At 40.2% G+C, this 16,414-nt stretch overlaps 3 protein-coding genes across 3 annotated transcripts; 1 reads left to right on the forward strand and 2 right to left on the reverse strand.

The window, feature by feature from the left end:
• Positions 1 to 4,472: 4,472 nt before the first annotated feature.
• Positions 4,473 to 5,950, reverse strand: LOC117328405 (spore wall protein 2-like). The gene is made up of 2 exons (XM_033885934.1): positions 5,933 to 5,950; positions 4,473 to 5,663 (listed from the first exon to the last, which is right to left on the reverse strand). The coding sequence occupies exons 1-2, from the start codon at positions 5,948 to 5,950 to the stop codon at positions 4,473 to 4,475; spliced, it is 1,209 nt and encodes a 402-aa protein (XP_033741825.1).
• A 603-nt stretch (positions 5,951 to 6,553) lies between these two features.
• On the reverse strand, positions 6,554 to 9,467 carry LOC117328406. Its single transcript, XM_033885935.1, has 2 exons — positions 9,442 to 9,467; positions 6,554 to 7,484 (listed from the first exon to the last, which is right to left on the reverse strand). Exons 1-2 carry the CDS (start codon positions 9,465 to 9,467, stop codon positions 6,554 to 6,556), a joined length of 957 nt encoding a protein of 318 aa, XP_033741826.1.
• Positions 9,468 to 10,535: 1,068 nt separating this feature from the next.
• On the forward strand, positions 10,536 to 15,289 carry LOC117328407 (endo-1,4-beta-xylanase B-like). Its single transcript, XM_033885936.1, has 2 exons — positions 10,536 to 10,898; positions 13,787 to 15,289. The coding sequence occupies exons 1-2, from the start codon at positions 10,536 to 10,538 to the stop codon at positions 15,287 to 15,289; spliced, it is 1,866 nt and encodes a 621-aa protein (XP_033741827.1).
• The last annotated feature ends 1,125 nt before the right edge of the window (positions 15,290 to 16,414 follow it).

A 16,414-nucleotide genomic window follows, 5' to 3' on the forward strand; every position in this document is an offset into this window, starting at 1 on the left:
TACACTGTCTTATCCTATATAACCATGACTATCCCCTCCATATAAATACACTGTCTTATCCTATATAACCATTACTATCTCCTCCATATAAATACACTGTCTTATCCTATATAACCATTACTATCTCCTCCATATAAATACACTGTCTTATCCTATATAACCATTACTATCTCCTCCATATAAATACACTGTCTTATCCTATATAACCATTACTATCTCCTCCATATAAATACACTGTCTTATCCTATATAACCATTACTATCTCCTCCATATAAATACACTGTCTTATCCTATATAACCATTACTATCTCCTCCATATAAATACACTGTCTTATCCTATATAACCATTACTATCTCCTCAATATAAATACACTGTCTTATCCTATATAACCATTACTATACCCTCCATATAAATACAGTCTTATCCTATATAACCATTACTATCCCCTCCATATAAATACACTATCTTATCCTATATAACCATTACTATCCCCTCCATATAAATACACTGTCTTATCCTATATAACCATTACTATCTCCTCCATATAAATACACTGTCTTATCCTATATAACCATTACTATCTCCTCCATATAAATACACTGTCTTATCCTATATAACCATTACTATACCCTCCATATAAATACACTGTCTTATCCTATATAACCATTACTATACCCTCCATATAAATACACTGTCTTATCCTATATAACCATTACTATCTCCTCCATATAAATACACTGTCTTATCCTATATAACCATTACTATCTCCTCCATATAAATACACTGTCTTATCCTATATAACCATGACTATCTCCTCCATATAAATACACTGTCTTATCCTATATAACCATTACTATCTCCTCCATATAAATACACTGTCTTATCCTATATAACCATTACTATCTCCTCCATATAAATACACTGTCTGATCCTATATAACCATTACTATCTCCTCCATATAAATACACTGTCTTATCCTATATAACCATTACTATCTCCTCCATATAAATACACTGTCTTATCCTATATAACCATTACTATCTCCTCCATATAAATACACTGTCTTATCCTATAACATACTATCCTCCATAATACCTTATCCTATATAACCATTACTATCTCCTCCATATAAATACACTGTCTTATCCTATATAACCATTACTATCTCCTCCATATAAATACACTGTCTTATCCTATATAACAATTACTATCCCCTCTATATAAATACTACTGTCCTCTCCACATTACTACTTCTCATCAATATAGTCGTAATATGGTTTCTCTACTAACATCATATTGATAACTATAACTGTTTATGTAAATAAGTTTTCACCAGAAACAGACCCTTATTAATTTTTTAACGATTTAGTACACTGTTTTTGTCAAAGACCATTATGATATTTAAGAATATGTAAAGCTTTAACAAAAGGTGTTTGTCAGAAATTTAGTGTTGCTGGGTGATTTTTTTTCTTAGATCACTTCTTAAATGGCTATAAACAGATACATCACACTGGTACATCAAAACTGTTTTTTCAATTAAAAGCATTCTATCCCCAATGGATACAGAAATAATGTCTTACAAAAATCGTAATTTTATTTGATTCCAAAGCCAGTCTAACCCACTGTCTGGAAACTTAAGAGCACACGGTTATAAACATCTTCCTGCAGTTTTTAACTTGTATTGACATGACATATTGTCATAATGGTTCTTACTTGCTGAAAACTATTTAGTTGAAAAGTAAAGTGCTTTAACCAATATGCTGTATTACATTTGAAACTTAAGTTTAAAAGCAATGTTAGATAAATCACATTTTTACATATAAAAAAATACCTTTAAAACATTTCTGTTTTTAAAAAGCGTAAAACAATTGAAACTTAAAAGAATTCCGTTTTTTCTACACCATGGTTTTGAGTGTTTTCTGTATTCCAGTGTGCCATGTAAACACCAATGCCTCCAGTACAACTGTTTATCCTCAAAACACCTTTCACACTTATAAAATGAAGACCTATGACAGAAACATCACAGTTTGGAGGGTTTCAAACACTGGGTTCGGAGACTTCATTTCACTCACAATGAAAATATAATTCTGATATATAAACCATGTACTGTACAGGTAATCAAACTAACCATTACAATATGCAGCAGCAATCAGTCTACGGTAGTCGGACTGTTGAAATCCATAGAGACTTGATATCATCTAAGCTTTTTTTCACAAAACCTGCATACAGACCCAGAGAAGGCGGTGCTGTCAAATAGGTGTGGAACATAGGGGCTGATTTAGAACAGCTAGGATCACACAACTAGAGCATGGCCCTCATTAATAGTACAGGTGTACTGAAAATTCATAAAATTCATAAGCAATACATATTGTTAGAATTACCGACATGAAAGTAGTTTTTCTTATTTTGTCAGCCCGCTGGTTGGCCTTTCACAAATTGTAGCATGCAGTATCTGTTACCATATAACTCAGCACCTCATATGCACCTAGTACACAGAATTTACAATAACTCAAATCAAATTTTTGTGTAATCACCATAAAAACAGTTGTTGTAACACTTGGTGTGGCAATAACTTCTGTCAGCTACTCATTTTTCAGCTTCAACACTTGTAACTACATATCTTCATTTTCAGCCTGATGCCTGTTGAGTTTTCTGTTCCAAGCGGATATTAACACCAGTTTTTGTTATATCATGGGAGATCAAATTTACAAAGTAATTAGCATGTTGGTTTGAGGCTGCTGTTTCTTCCATATTGAGGCACCAGCTCAGTGGATATTTTTCACTTTCATTACCCATGATACCCCCAACTGGAAGTGTACTTTGGAATATCTCTTATTTGTTTGTACTGTATTGGAGAAAACATGTCTTTATTCAATTTACACAATGTTTGACATTGTTGATTGCTTTTTCAAATTTGTATTGCTGATTGAGTGAATTTAGAATATTGTACACATGATAAAAATAGACATCCACACAATATCTTAAGCCATTCAAATCTGACTGTTTGCATGTTTATACACCATTTAAATCAAATTTCAAAGCTAACATCCTGTTCGTCATCCTCCTTTAAAAACATCTCAATTGTATATTTCAATTAAAGTGCTGCACTAATTCCATTAAGATTCAGAACTCATAAAGAGCTTGAATAACAATTTTCGACAATCCATTCCAGTTTGTAATTTTACTGAAGATCAATTCCCCAGTTAGGACTGCTGCAGGACCACATTAATAATTCCCCAGTTAGGACTGCTGCAGGACCACATTAATTTGTTATAGCATGGCAGTCACAACATAACAGCAACATCTTAGTCAATACTTTATTATAGGAGGACCAGAAATAAACCAGGACATAGTCATTCAGATCCATGGAAGTCCAGTCACAGGCATGATATCTCACTGGGATTTAATAGGATGTTTAGAGGTACTAGTCACTACAAAGAATGAACAGAAGTGGGGACAAAAATCTGAACAACACATTGGAGTGCAGAAGTCCATTCCATCGGTGTGTATGTGTGTATGAAGTCTAATAAAATGATTGTGGTACATGGTCTGTTGTACTGAGAAGTAAGCCCTGTGGTGTGTGGTCTGTTGTACTGAGAAGTATTAAGCCCTGTATTATGTGGTCTGTTGTACTGAGAGGTAAGCCCTGTGGTGTGTGGTCTGTTGTACTGAGAAGTAAGCCCTGTGGCGTGTTGTCTGTTGTACTGAGAGGTAAGCCCTGTGGTGTGTGGTCTGTTGTACTGAGAAGTAATCCCTGTGGTGTGTGGTCTGTTGTACTGAGATGTAAGCCCTGTGGTGTGTGGTCTGTTGTACTGAGAAGTAAGCCCTGTGGTGTGTGGTCTGTTGTACTGAGAAGTAAGCCCTGTGGTGTGTTGGCTGTTGTACTTAGATGTAAGCCCTGTGGTGTATTGTCTGTTGTACTAAGAAGTAATCACTGTGGCGTGTTGTCTGTTGTACTGAGAAGTAATCCGTGTGGTGTGTTGTCTGTTGTACTGAGAAGTAAGCCCTGTGGTGTGTGGTCTGTTGTACTGAGAAGTAAGCCCTGTGGTGTGTGGTCTGTTGTAATAAGAGGTAATCACTGTGGCGTGTTGTCTGTTGTACTGAGAAGTAAGCCCTGTGGTGTGTTGTCTGTTGTACTGAGATGTAAGCCCTGTGGTGTGTGGTCTGTTGTACTGAGAGGTAAGCCCCGTGGTGTGTTGTCTGTTGTACTGAGAAGTAAGCCCTGTGGTGTGTTGTCTGTTGTACTGAGAAGTAAGCCCTGTGGTGTATTGTCTGTTGTACTAAGAAGTAATCACTGTGGCGTGTTGTCTGTTGTACTGAGAAGTAAGCCGTGTGGTGTGTTGTCTGTTGTACTGAGAGGTAAGCCCTCTGGTGTGTGGTCTGTTGTACTGAGAGGTAAGCCCTGTGGTGTGTGGTCTGTTGTACTGAGAAGTAAGCCCTGTGGTGTGTGGTCTGTTGTAATAAGAGGTAATCACTGTGGCGTGTTGTCTGTTGTACTGAGAAGTAAGCCGTGTGGTGTGTTGTCTGTTGTACTGAGAAGTAAGCCCTGTGGTGTGTTGTCTGTTGTACTGAGATGTAAGCCCTGTGGTGTGTGGTCTGTTGTACTGAGAGGTAAGCCCCGTGGTGTGTTGTCTGTTGTACTGAGAAGTAAGCCCTGTGGTGTGTTGTCTGTTGTACTGAGAAGTAAGCCCTGTGGTGTGTTGTCTGTTGTATTGAGAAGTAAGCCCTGTGGTGTGTTGTCTGTTGTACTGAGAAGTAATCCCTGTGGTGTGTTGTCTGTTGTACTGATATGTAAGCCCTGTAGTATGTTGTCTGTTGTACTTAGATGTAATCCCTGTGGTGTGTGGTCTGTTGTACTGAGAAGTAAGCCCTGTGGTGTGTTGTCTGTTGTACTGAGAAGTAAGCCCTGTGGTGTGTGGTCTGTTGTACTGAGAAGTAAGCCCTGTGATGTGTTGTGTGTTGTACTGAGATGTAAGCCCTTTGGTGTGTGGTCTGTTGTACTGAGAAGTAAGCCCTGTGGTGTGTTGTGTGTTGTACTGAGATGTAAGCCCTTTGATGTGTGGTCTGTCGTACTGACAGGTAAGCCCTGTGGTGTGTTGTCTGTTGTACTGAGAAGTAAGCCCTGTGGTGTGTTGTCTGTTGTACTGAGAAGTAAGCCCTGTGGTGTGTTGTCTGTTGTACTGAGAAGTAAGCCCTGTGGTGTGTTGTCTGTTGTACTGAGAAGTAAGCCCTGTGGTGTGTTGTCGGTTGTACTGAGAAGTAAGCCCTGTGGTGTGTTGGCTGTTGTACTGAGAAGTAAGCCCTGTGGTGGGTTGTCTGTTGTACTGAGAAGTAAGCCCTGTGGTGTGTTGTCTGTTGTACTGAGAAGTAAGCCCTGTGGTGTGTTGTCTGTTGTACTGAGAAGTAAGCCCTGTGGTATGTTGTCTGTTGTACTGAGAAGTAAGCCCTGTGGTGTGTTGTCTGTTGTACTGAGAAGTAAGCCCTGTGGTGTGTTGTCTGTTGTACTTAGATGTAATCCCTGTGGTGTGTTGTCTGTTGTACTGAGAAGTAAGCCCTGTGGTGTGTGGTCTGTTGTACTGAGAAGTAAGCCCTGTGGTGTGTTGTCTGTTGTACTGAGAAGTAAGCCCTGTGGTGTGTTGTCTGTTGTACTGAGAAGTAAGCCCTGTGGTATGTTGTCTGTTGTACTGAGATGTAAGCCCTTTGATGTGTGGTCTGTTAACTAGCCAGCAGGCCTTGAGGGACACTATTCTTGGATAAATGTGCACTGTTACTGAAACTAAATTATAGGATATCAATAGAAGTCAAGTTAAATTGAAACTGATTGCAGTTTATGTCTGTTGTGAGAATTAAATGAAGTAGGTTTTGTTCTATTCCTAGTCTGGTTACTACCGATGGTGTACTTTGGTGTGTTGGCCATTTATACTGACCCACCTTATCCACTGTTTCCATGTCCTAGACACTCTCCACATATGGTAGCAAATGTTCAATAAATATCTCTGACTCATTCACAACAGAACTAATGATAATTGAGAAAATTTGAATTGATCAAACATTAGTTTTACTATTACATGTACCAACGGTCTGATAACACAGCCGGGAAGCTGATGATAACTTTTTTAATAACACAGGGATTTGACAATAAAAGTTATCTGATAACACAGGTATCTTACAAACAGTTGACTGGGATACAGGGGCCCCAGGACTGTAAAATTGTCTGGTAAAACAAGAATCTGCTTTAAGTTGACTGATAGCACAGGGCCCTGACTAGGAATTTTCTGATAACACAGATGACTGACTGTCAAACAAGTCAGATAACACAGATGACTGACTGTCAAACAAGTCAGATAACTCAGATGACTGACTGTCAAACAAGTAAGATAACACAGATGACTGACTGTCAAACAAGTAAGATAACACAGATGACTGACTGTCAAACAAGTCAGATAACACAGATGACTGACTGTCAAACAAGTAAGATAACACAGATCACTGACTGTCAAACAAGTCAGATAACACAGATGACTGACTGTCAAACAAGTCAGATAACACAGATCACTGACTGTCAAACAAGTAAGATAACACAGATGACTGACTGTCAAACAAGTAAGATAACACAGATGACTGACTGTCAAACAAGTAAGATAACTCAGATGACTGACTGTCAAACAAGTTAGATAACACAGATGACTGACTGTCAAACAAGTCAGATAACTCAGATGACTGACTGTCAAACAAGTAAGATAACACAGATGACTGACTGTCAAACAAGTCAGATAACTCAGATGACTGACTGTCAAACAAGTTAGATAACACAGATGACTGACTGTCAAACAAGTCAGATAACTCAGATGACTGACTGTCAAACAAGTTAGATAACACAGATGACTGACTGTCAAACAAGTTAGATAACACAGATGACTGACTGTCAAACAAGTAAGATAACTCAGATGACTGACTGTCAAACAAGTCAGATAACTCAGATGACTGACTGTCAAACAAGTAAGATAACACAGATGACTGACTGTCAAACAAGTAAGATAACTCAGATGACTGACTGTCAAACAAGTTAGATAACACAGATGACTGACTGTCAAACAAGTCAGATAACTCAGATGACTGACTGTCAAACAAGTAAGATAACACAGATGACTGACTGTCAAACAAGTCAGATAACTCAGATGACTGACTGTCAAACAAGTTAGATAACACAGATGACTGACTGTCAAACAAGTCAGATAACTCAGATGACTGACTGTCAAACAAGTTAGATAACACAGATGACTGACTGTCAAACAAGTTAGATAACACAGATGACTGACTGTCAAACAAGTAAGATAACACAGATGACTGACTGTCAAACAAGTTAGATAACACAGATGACTGACTGTCAAACAAGTCAGATAACTCAGATGACTGACTGTCAAACAAGTCAGATAACTCAGATGACTGACTGTCAAACAAGTCAGATAACACAGATGACTGACTGTCAAACAAGTCAGATAACTCAGATGACTGACTGTCAAACAAGTTAGATAACTCAGGGATGTTACGGTAATAATATCCACTAGGGTCTCACAGTAAAACCTGATATGTCACAAGTTTATACAGGTTGGGATAATAATGTTTGGCTTGTTAAAGACAGGTTGCAATAGTGTTTATAATAGGTTGGAAAATAGTGTTATGACAAGTTGGGATAGTGTTTATTACAGGTTGGGATAGTGTTTATGACACGTTTTGTATGTTTATGACAGGTTGGGATAGTGTTTATCACAGGTTGGGATAATGTTTATGACAGTTTGGGATAGTGTTTATGACAGTATGGGATAATGTTTATCACAGGTTGGGATAATGTTTATCACAGGTTGGGATAATGTTTATCACAGGTTGGGATAATGTTTAAGACAAGTTGGGATAATATTTATGACAGGTTGGGATTTTGTTTATGACAGTCTGGGATAATGTTTATGACAGGTTGGGATAGTTTATGATATTGAGGTATACTAAGGTTCCAAACATCTCCCCTCCTGTAACATTGAGGTATACTAAGGTTCCAAACATCTCCCCTCCTATAACATTGAGGTATACTAAGGTTCCAAACATCTCCCCTCCTATAACATTGAGGTATACTAAGGTTCCAAACATCTCCCCTCCTGTAACATTGAGGTATACTAAGGTTCCAAACATCTCCCCTCCTGTAACATTGAGGTATACTAAGGTTCCAAACATCTCCCCTCCTGTAACATTGAGGTATACTAGGGTTCCAAACATCTCCCCTCCTGTAACAATGAGGTATACTAAGGTTCCAAACATCTCCCCTCCTTTAAGACTGTAACATTGAAGCATTAAGGGTTCCAAACCTCTGACTTTCTATAACCAGCGATAGGGAAAGTGTGTCTCTCTTTAGCATTAATCAGCCCACTATTTATATGATCCTTAAAATGCTAGATTCCAATCATGTTAAAGGGTGTTTATACACCTGATTCTCTGATAAGATTGTGTTGGTTTAGACTGTGGTGCCAGAACCTATAACAAGATGGCCCCACAGATTCCAGTAAACTGATATGGCTGGTTTCTTGTGTCGAAAGATCTACTTCACCTCATGCATTAACATCAAATTTAAATCTAATCAAATAACATCACACATTTAGAGGTAAATATTGATCAATTCAATTAACAAAGCAAGGCAAAACCAAAACATCTGTAAACAGAGCCTAGTAATATGCATGGTTGCTAGAGGATTATAACACCTGAAACATTTCACATGTAGGCAATCAGGTACAGATTCACTTCTGGCATCCAAAATTGTTGGCACTTTCCTGTTAGTGGAAGCCAAGCATAGTCAGGGCTATAGGTATAGATCTATCCATTTTAATCTGGCTTATTACTAGTCACATATTTGTCAGAAATGTCACCAGTTGAAAAATAATTTAATGTCCATTCAAAAGAAATGAATGACCAATCAAACAAAAATTAATGACAAATTAAATAAGAAATTAATGACCAATTAAACACAAAATAATGACAATTAAAAGCAGAAATTAATGACCTATTAAACACAAGTTAATGACAAATTAGAATTAATGACATATCAAACACAAATTAAAGACAAATCAGAACAGAAATAATTAAATGATCAAATAAACACAAAAATAATGACAATTCAAAACAGAAATTAATGACCTATCAAACACAAATTAATGACAAATCAGAACAGCAAGTAATGACCAATTGAACACAAGTTAATGACAAATAAAATTAATGACCAATTAAACACAAATTAATTGTAGCCTTCCTACTAGCATACTACTGGTTCAGTATTGGGAATCTTTGTTATCAGGAAGTGTTCTTTCAAAGATTTAAACATATTTAACTCCTTGACCTTAAAAATAGTCAATAACATTCATTTGAACAAATTTTGAGCCATCATACCAGCATGTTACAGGCCTAATATCAGGTCTCTGGACATCTTGGTTATGGAAAACAAGATGCCCATGGGCCTTAATGGTCACTTGAGTTTTTATATATTTTTTGCAGATTACAATTCCTGTTAACTTTAATTTGAGGTCAATGTTGTTCATCCAAGAATGTTGGAGGCCAAATATCAGGTTTCTTAGTGTGTTGGTTCTTGAGAAGAAGACTTTTAAAAAATGTTTAGCATATTAGACCCCTTTGACCTTGAATGTAGGTCAAAGTCATTAATTTCAACAATCTTGAAAGCTCTTCAACTCAGCATGCAAAAGGCCCAACATCAGGTATCTGGGCCTCTTGCTGAGTGAGAAGACTATTTAGATATTTTAGCATATTTGACCCCTGTGACCTTGAAGGAAGGACAAGGTCATTCATTTGAATAATCTTGATAGCCTTTCAACCCAGCATGCAACAGGCCCTGTATCAGGTATCTGGACCTCTTGCTTAATGTCTTTAACCAAGCAAGCTATCAGCCCAGTAAGAGGTCTTTGGACCTCTTCCTGAATGAGAAGAAGACATTTAAAGATTTAAGCATATCTGACCCCTGTGACCTTGAATGAAGGGCAAGGTCATTCATTTGAATAATCTTGATAGCCTTTGGTTACTAAGAAGTTGACTAAAGATTTTAACCCTGTGGCATTAAATGTAGGTCAATGTTATTCATTTGAGTTGGTAGTCCTAAACCCCAGCATGCTACAGCCCCAATATTCTTGGTTATTGAGAAAAAGTTGTTTAAGGGAAAACATTAATGCCAGATGCATGAACAGTTGGATGAATATACATTTGGAACTGCATCATGACATAAGCTCACATACCTTTCAGGTAGGTGAGCTAACAATGAAAATTACATTTCAAAGGACTGTTTCCATTGTAAATAGATAATTCAAACAGACAAAAACATTTCAAATAGGCAGAAATATTTCAAGAGATTAAGATGTTTCCGAGAGAGAAAGTTGTTTCTGGAGAACATGATCCTTTCCCATAGGTAAAATGGTGCTGTTAAATGGTAAGGACTAAGGACATTTCCAATTGGCACCAGTGTTTCCAAGGACCAGGGACAGTCACTATGGGCAGTGCTGTTACCAAGGAACAAGGACATTTCCAATTGGCACCAGTGTTTCAATGGACCAGAGACAGTCCCTATGGGCAGTGCTGTTACCAAGGAACAAGACCATTTCCAATTGGCACCAGTGTTTCCAAGGACAAGGGACAGTCCCTATGGGCAGTGCTATTGCCAAGGAACAAGGACATTACCAATTGGCACCAGTGTTTCCATGGACCAGGGACAGTCCCTATGGGCAGTGCTATTGCCAAGGAACAAGGATATTTCCAATTGGCACCAGTGTTTCTATGGACCAGGGACAGTCCCTATGGGCAGTGCTGTTACCAAGGAACATGGACAATTCCAGCAGTGTTTCCAAGGACCAAGGTTATTCTCAAAGAACAATGGTGTTTCTATTGAACAAGACTGTGATGAATAGAATAAACAAGATTTTCTTTGAAGACCAATATTTCTGATATGCTGGTTCCATTAAAGATACTAGATGCATTTGGCTAGAAAGAACTTCTCTTCAGCTCAATCAGTTGAGTGTAAGACTAAGCCCCATATTCAATCCCTAGAGGAGGTAATGAAATGAATACAACAGAAAATGACCTCTTTTACACGGGCATACATGTTGGATCTAGAGAATTATAATTATTCACAAGGATTTTGCAGTATCCCTTGGAAACTCAAGGACAAGTTGTTTCCTGGAGGAGGAGTATGAAACCCTTGTAAGAATTTGCTACAATATGACTTTTGATTTGCAAAAAATCTTAAGCTTGATCAGTTTGGTGTAAGACTAGTAAGCCAGAGGTCCCATTGTCAATCCCTGTCGTAGGCATTGACCTACATATAATTTATCATGACCTCTCTTACATTTCTATCAACAAGGATTTGCTAATTGATTGAATAAAATTTATCACAGATATCAAAGGTATAGCAATGAACAGGAATGTAATACCCGATCAAATATGTGTCTACCAAAGTGAGAAAGGAGTGAAGAAAATGATAGGAAACCTATTAAGCTAACAACGATGACCTGTATAGATCAGAATGAAGCCACCTTTCTGTCTAGATTCAGGACAACACTAAAAGCTTTACACATTTTCAGCCATGGTACCAAAGCCACACTGTCTCCATTTTTCGGCTGCATAGCCATCGTCATAAAACACTTAAAACCTACTATAGTGGACATTTCTGAAATTGAGCACTATTGATGGTTCGTTTTGTCCAGATTGCGGCTACAGAGACCAGTAGAGATCACACAACCCAGACAGTGGGCCATGAATCCTGGAACCTAGGGACAGCTATCAGGTGATAGGAAAACCAATCAGATACTAATCGGGAGGAATGTCAGTTACTAAGGTGATGTACAAAGTATATACCCAATACCCAGGTAATGTATCTACCCAATCCCCACATCATGTATCTACCCAGTCCCCAGGTAATGTATCTACCCAGTATCCAGGTGATGTATCTACCCAGTCCCCAGGTGATGTATCTACCCAGTCACCAGGTGATGTATCTACCCAGTCCCCAGGTAATGTATCTACCCAGTCACCAGGTGGTGTATCTACCCAGTCACCAGGTGATGTATCTACCCAGTCACCAGGTAATGTATCTACCCAGTCCCCAGGTAATGTATCTACCCAGTCCCCAGGTGATGTATCTACCCAGTCACCAGGTGATGTATCTACCCAGTCACCAGGTGATGTATCTACCCAGTCACCAGGTGGTGTATCTACCCAGTCCCCAGGTGATGTATCTACCCAGTCACCAGGTAATGTATCTACCCAGTCACCAGGTGATGTACCTACCCAGTCCCCAGGTAATGTATCTACCCAGTCACCAGGTGATGTATCTACCCAGTCCCCAGGTGGTGTATCTACCCAGTCCCCAGGTGATGTATCTACCCAGTCACCAGGTGATGTATCTACCCAGTCCCCAGGTGGTGTATCTACCCAGTCACCAGGTAATGTATCTACCCAGTCCCCAGGTGGTGTATCTACCTAGTCACCAGGTGGTGTATCTACCCAGTCACCAGGTGATGTATCTACCCAGTCACCAGGTGATGTATCTACCCAGTCCTCAGGTAATGTATCTACCCAGTCACCAGGTGATGTATCTACCCAGTCACCAGGTGATGTATCTACCCAGTCCCTAGGTAAAGTATCTACCCAGTCACCAGGTGGTGTATCTACCTAGTCACCAGGTGGTGTATCTACCCAGTCACCAGGTGATGTATCTACCCAGTCCCCAGGTGATGTATCTACCCAGTCCCCAGGTGGTGTATCTACCCAGTCACCAGGTAATGTATCTACCCAGTCCCCAGGTGGTGTATCTACCTAGTCACCAGGTGGTGTATCTACCCAGTCCCCAGGTAATGTATATATATATCTACCCAGTCACCAGGTGATGTATCTACCCAGTCACCAGGTGGTGTATCTACCCAGTCCCCGGGTGATATATCTACCCAGTCACCAGGTGATGTACCTACACAGTCCCCAGGTGGTGTATCTACCCAGTCTCCAGGTAATGTATCTACCCAGTCACCAGGTGATGTATCTACCCAGTCTCCAGGTGATATATCTAACCAGTCACCAGGTGATGTATCTACCCAGTCCCCAGGTGGCGTATCTACCAGGTCTACAGGTGATGTATCTACCCAGTCCCCAGGTGGTGTATCTACCAGGTCTACAGGTGATGTACCTACCCAGTCACCAGGTGATATATCTACCCAGTCACCAGGTGATGTATCTACCCAGTCCCCAGGTGGTGTATCTACCAGGTCTACAGGTGATGTATCTACCCAGTCCCCAGGTGGTGTATCTACCAGGTCTACAGGTGATGTACCTACCCAGTAACCAGGTGATATATCTACCCAGTCACCAGGTGATGTATCTACCCAGTCCTCAGGTAATGTATCTACCCAGTCACCAGGTGATGTATCTACCCAGTCACCAGGTGATGTATCTACCCAGTCCCTAGGTAATGTATCTACCCAGTCACCAGGTGGTGTATCTACCTAGTCACCAGGTGGTGTATCTACCCAGTCACCAGGTGATGTATCTACCCAGTCCCCAGGTGATGTATCTACCCAGTCTCCAGGTGATGTATCTACCCAGTCCCCAGGTGGTGTATCTACCCAGTCACCAGGTGATGTATCTACCCAGTCACCAGGTGATGTATCTACCCAGTCCCCAGGTAATGTATATATATCTACCCAGTCACCAGGTGATGTATCTACCCAGTCACCAGGTGGTGTATCTACCCAGTCCCCGGGTGATATATCTACCCAGTCACCAGGTGATGTACCTACACAGTCCCCAGGTGGTGTATCTACCCAGTCTCCAGGTAATGTATCTACCCAGTCACCAGGTGATGTATCTACCCAGTCACCAGGTGATGTATCTACCCAGTCTCCAAGTGATATATCTAACCAGTCACCAGGTGATGTATCTACCCAGTCCCCAGGTGGTGTATCTACCAGGTCTACAGGTGATGTATCTACCCAGTCCCCAGGTGGTGTATCTACCAGGTCTTCAGGTGATGTACCTACCCAGTCACCAGGTGATATATCTACCCAGTCACCAGGTGATGTATCTACCCAGTCCCCAGGTGGTGTATCTACCAGGTCTACAGGTGATGTATCTACCCAGTCCCCAGGTGGTGTATCTACCAGGTCTACAGGTGATGTACCTACCCAGTCACCAGGTGATATATCTACCCAGTCACCAGGTGATGTATCTACCCAGTCCCCAGGTGGTGTATCTACCAGGTCTACAGGTGATGTATCTACCCAATCTCTGGGTGATGTACCTACCCAGTCCCCAGGTAATGTACCTACCCAGTCCCCAGGTGATGTATCTACCCAGTCCCCACATCATGTATCTACCCAGTCCCCAGGTAATGTATCTACCCAGTCACCAGGTGATGTATCTACCCAGTCACCAGGTGATGTATCTACCCAATCTCTGGGTGATGTACCTACCCAGTCCCCAGGTAATGTATCTACCCAGTCCCCAGGTGATGTATCTACCCAGTCCCCAGGTAATGTATCTACCCAGTCCCCAGGTAATGTATCAACCCTGTCCCCAGGTGGTATATCTACCCAGTCCCCAGGTGATGTACCTACCCAGTCCCCAGGTGATGTATCTACCCAGTCACCAGGTGGTGTATCTACCCAGTCCCCAGGTAATGTATCTACCCAGTCCCCAGGTGGTGTATCTACCCAGTCCCCAGGTGGTGTATCTACCCAGTCACCAGGTGATGTATCTACCCAGTCCCCAGGTGATGTACCTACCCAGTCCCCAGGTGGTATATCTACCCAGTCTCCAGGTGATGTATCTACCCAGTCACCAGGTGGTGTATCTACCCAGTCCCCAGGTGGTATATCTACCCAGTCCCCAGGTGATGTATCTACCCAGTCACCAGGTGGTGTATCTACCCAGTCCCCAGGTAATGTATCTACCCAGTCCCCAGGTGGTGTATCTACCCAGTCCCCAGGTGATGTACCTACCCAGTCCCCAGGTGGTGTATCTACCCAGTCCCCAGGTGGTATATCTACCCAGTCCCCAGGTGGTGTATCTACCCAGTCCCCAGGTGGTGTATCTACCCAGTCACCAGGTGGTGTATCTACCCAGTCCCCAGGTGGTATATCTACCCAGTCCCCAGGTGATGTACCTACCCAGTCCCCAGGTGATGTATCTACCAGGTCTCCAGGTGTTGTACCTATCTATTTCCTAGGTCCGAGTCAGAACAAATTTTCAGTTAGGTAACGATCATGAGCCAATGCCTGTCTGATACATAACATTCTTTAAAATTCCACTATGATTCACTTCCAACATTGATCTCTGAAGAAAGAAATCAGTACCATGGTGTGCTACTGTGAATGAAATAATAAAGTATCGTACCAGATGTATTAAAGGTTAATGATCACCACTGAAGCATGCAGTAGATAGAAGTCTTCTGATAAAGGGAGTTGTCTTTCTTGAACATATTAACAATATTTGTTTACAAATCATAATTTACTTTCAGTGAATTCAACATTTAAGGGATGAAGGTCAACCTGTAACTCGGGAAGGTCAGAGTTCAACATTGGAAATAAAAATTAAGAATACACTATGTCTCAAATCTTTATAACATTAGCTACAGCCTTTTAAACATGATATACCAAAACACACTGTGGGGAAAGCTTCAAAATATTTAATTAAATTTGAATGATAATACTGAAAAATCTATAAACAAATGACAAGGGAGAAAAGCATTTGCCATTGTTAGCCGACAGTGTACAGAGATAATAGTGTTATAGTATTGGGACTATTGGGGCTATAGTAGGCAACAGACAAGCGGTGAAACACTTGAGCTGTCAAAAACAATTCTCCTTCCTCTAAATAGTTTACACACAGTCTGCAGCCCTTTTCTCTCACAATATCAGCAATCATCTCGTTCTTGTTCCCTAGCTATATTATACCTTTAAGCTTGTAGTCCATCGATCAATGAAATGATGGGTTTTAGTTTATGCTGAGATACAGGAATGTATTCAAAACGATTCAGTGACTGTCTACAAGTTAGAAGAAATACACAATGTCAAATGCATATCTATTTACTTATTTTTCAATTTGACTTCGGATAATTTTGAAATTTTTGAGAATTCAGCCAACACAATTTAAAGATAATAAACCAATGCATTTAATGACAAATGATCAATTAGTGTAGATTTTATTTTGAATTTTGATGGATATAGAGGCACTGTTACAATCAAACATATTCTACAAAATTTTGACATTTGATCATTTCAATTTTTTTTTAGATTTAGCAAACACAATTAATGGGTAATAAATCATCAAATTTAATGACAAATGATCAATTAGTGCAGACTTGATCATGTAAGTTGATACAGC

Source organism: Pecten maximus, chromosome 5 (genome assembly GCF_902652985.1).
Source record: "Pecten maximus chromosome 5, xPecMax1.1, whole genome shotgun sequence".
Lineage (NCBI taxonomy): Eukaryota > Metazoa > Mollusca > Bivalvia > Pectinida > Pectinidae > Pecten > Pecten maximus.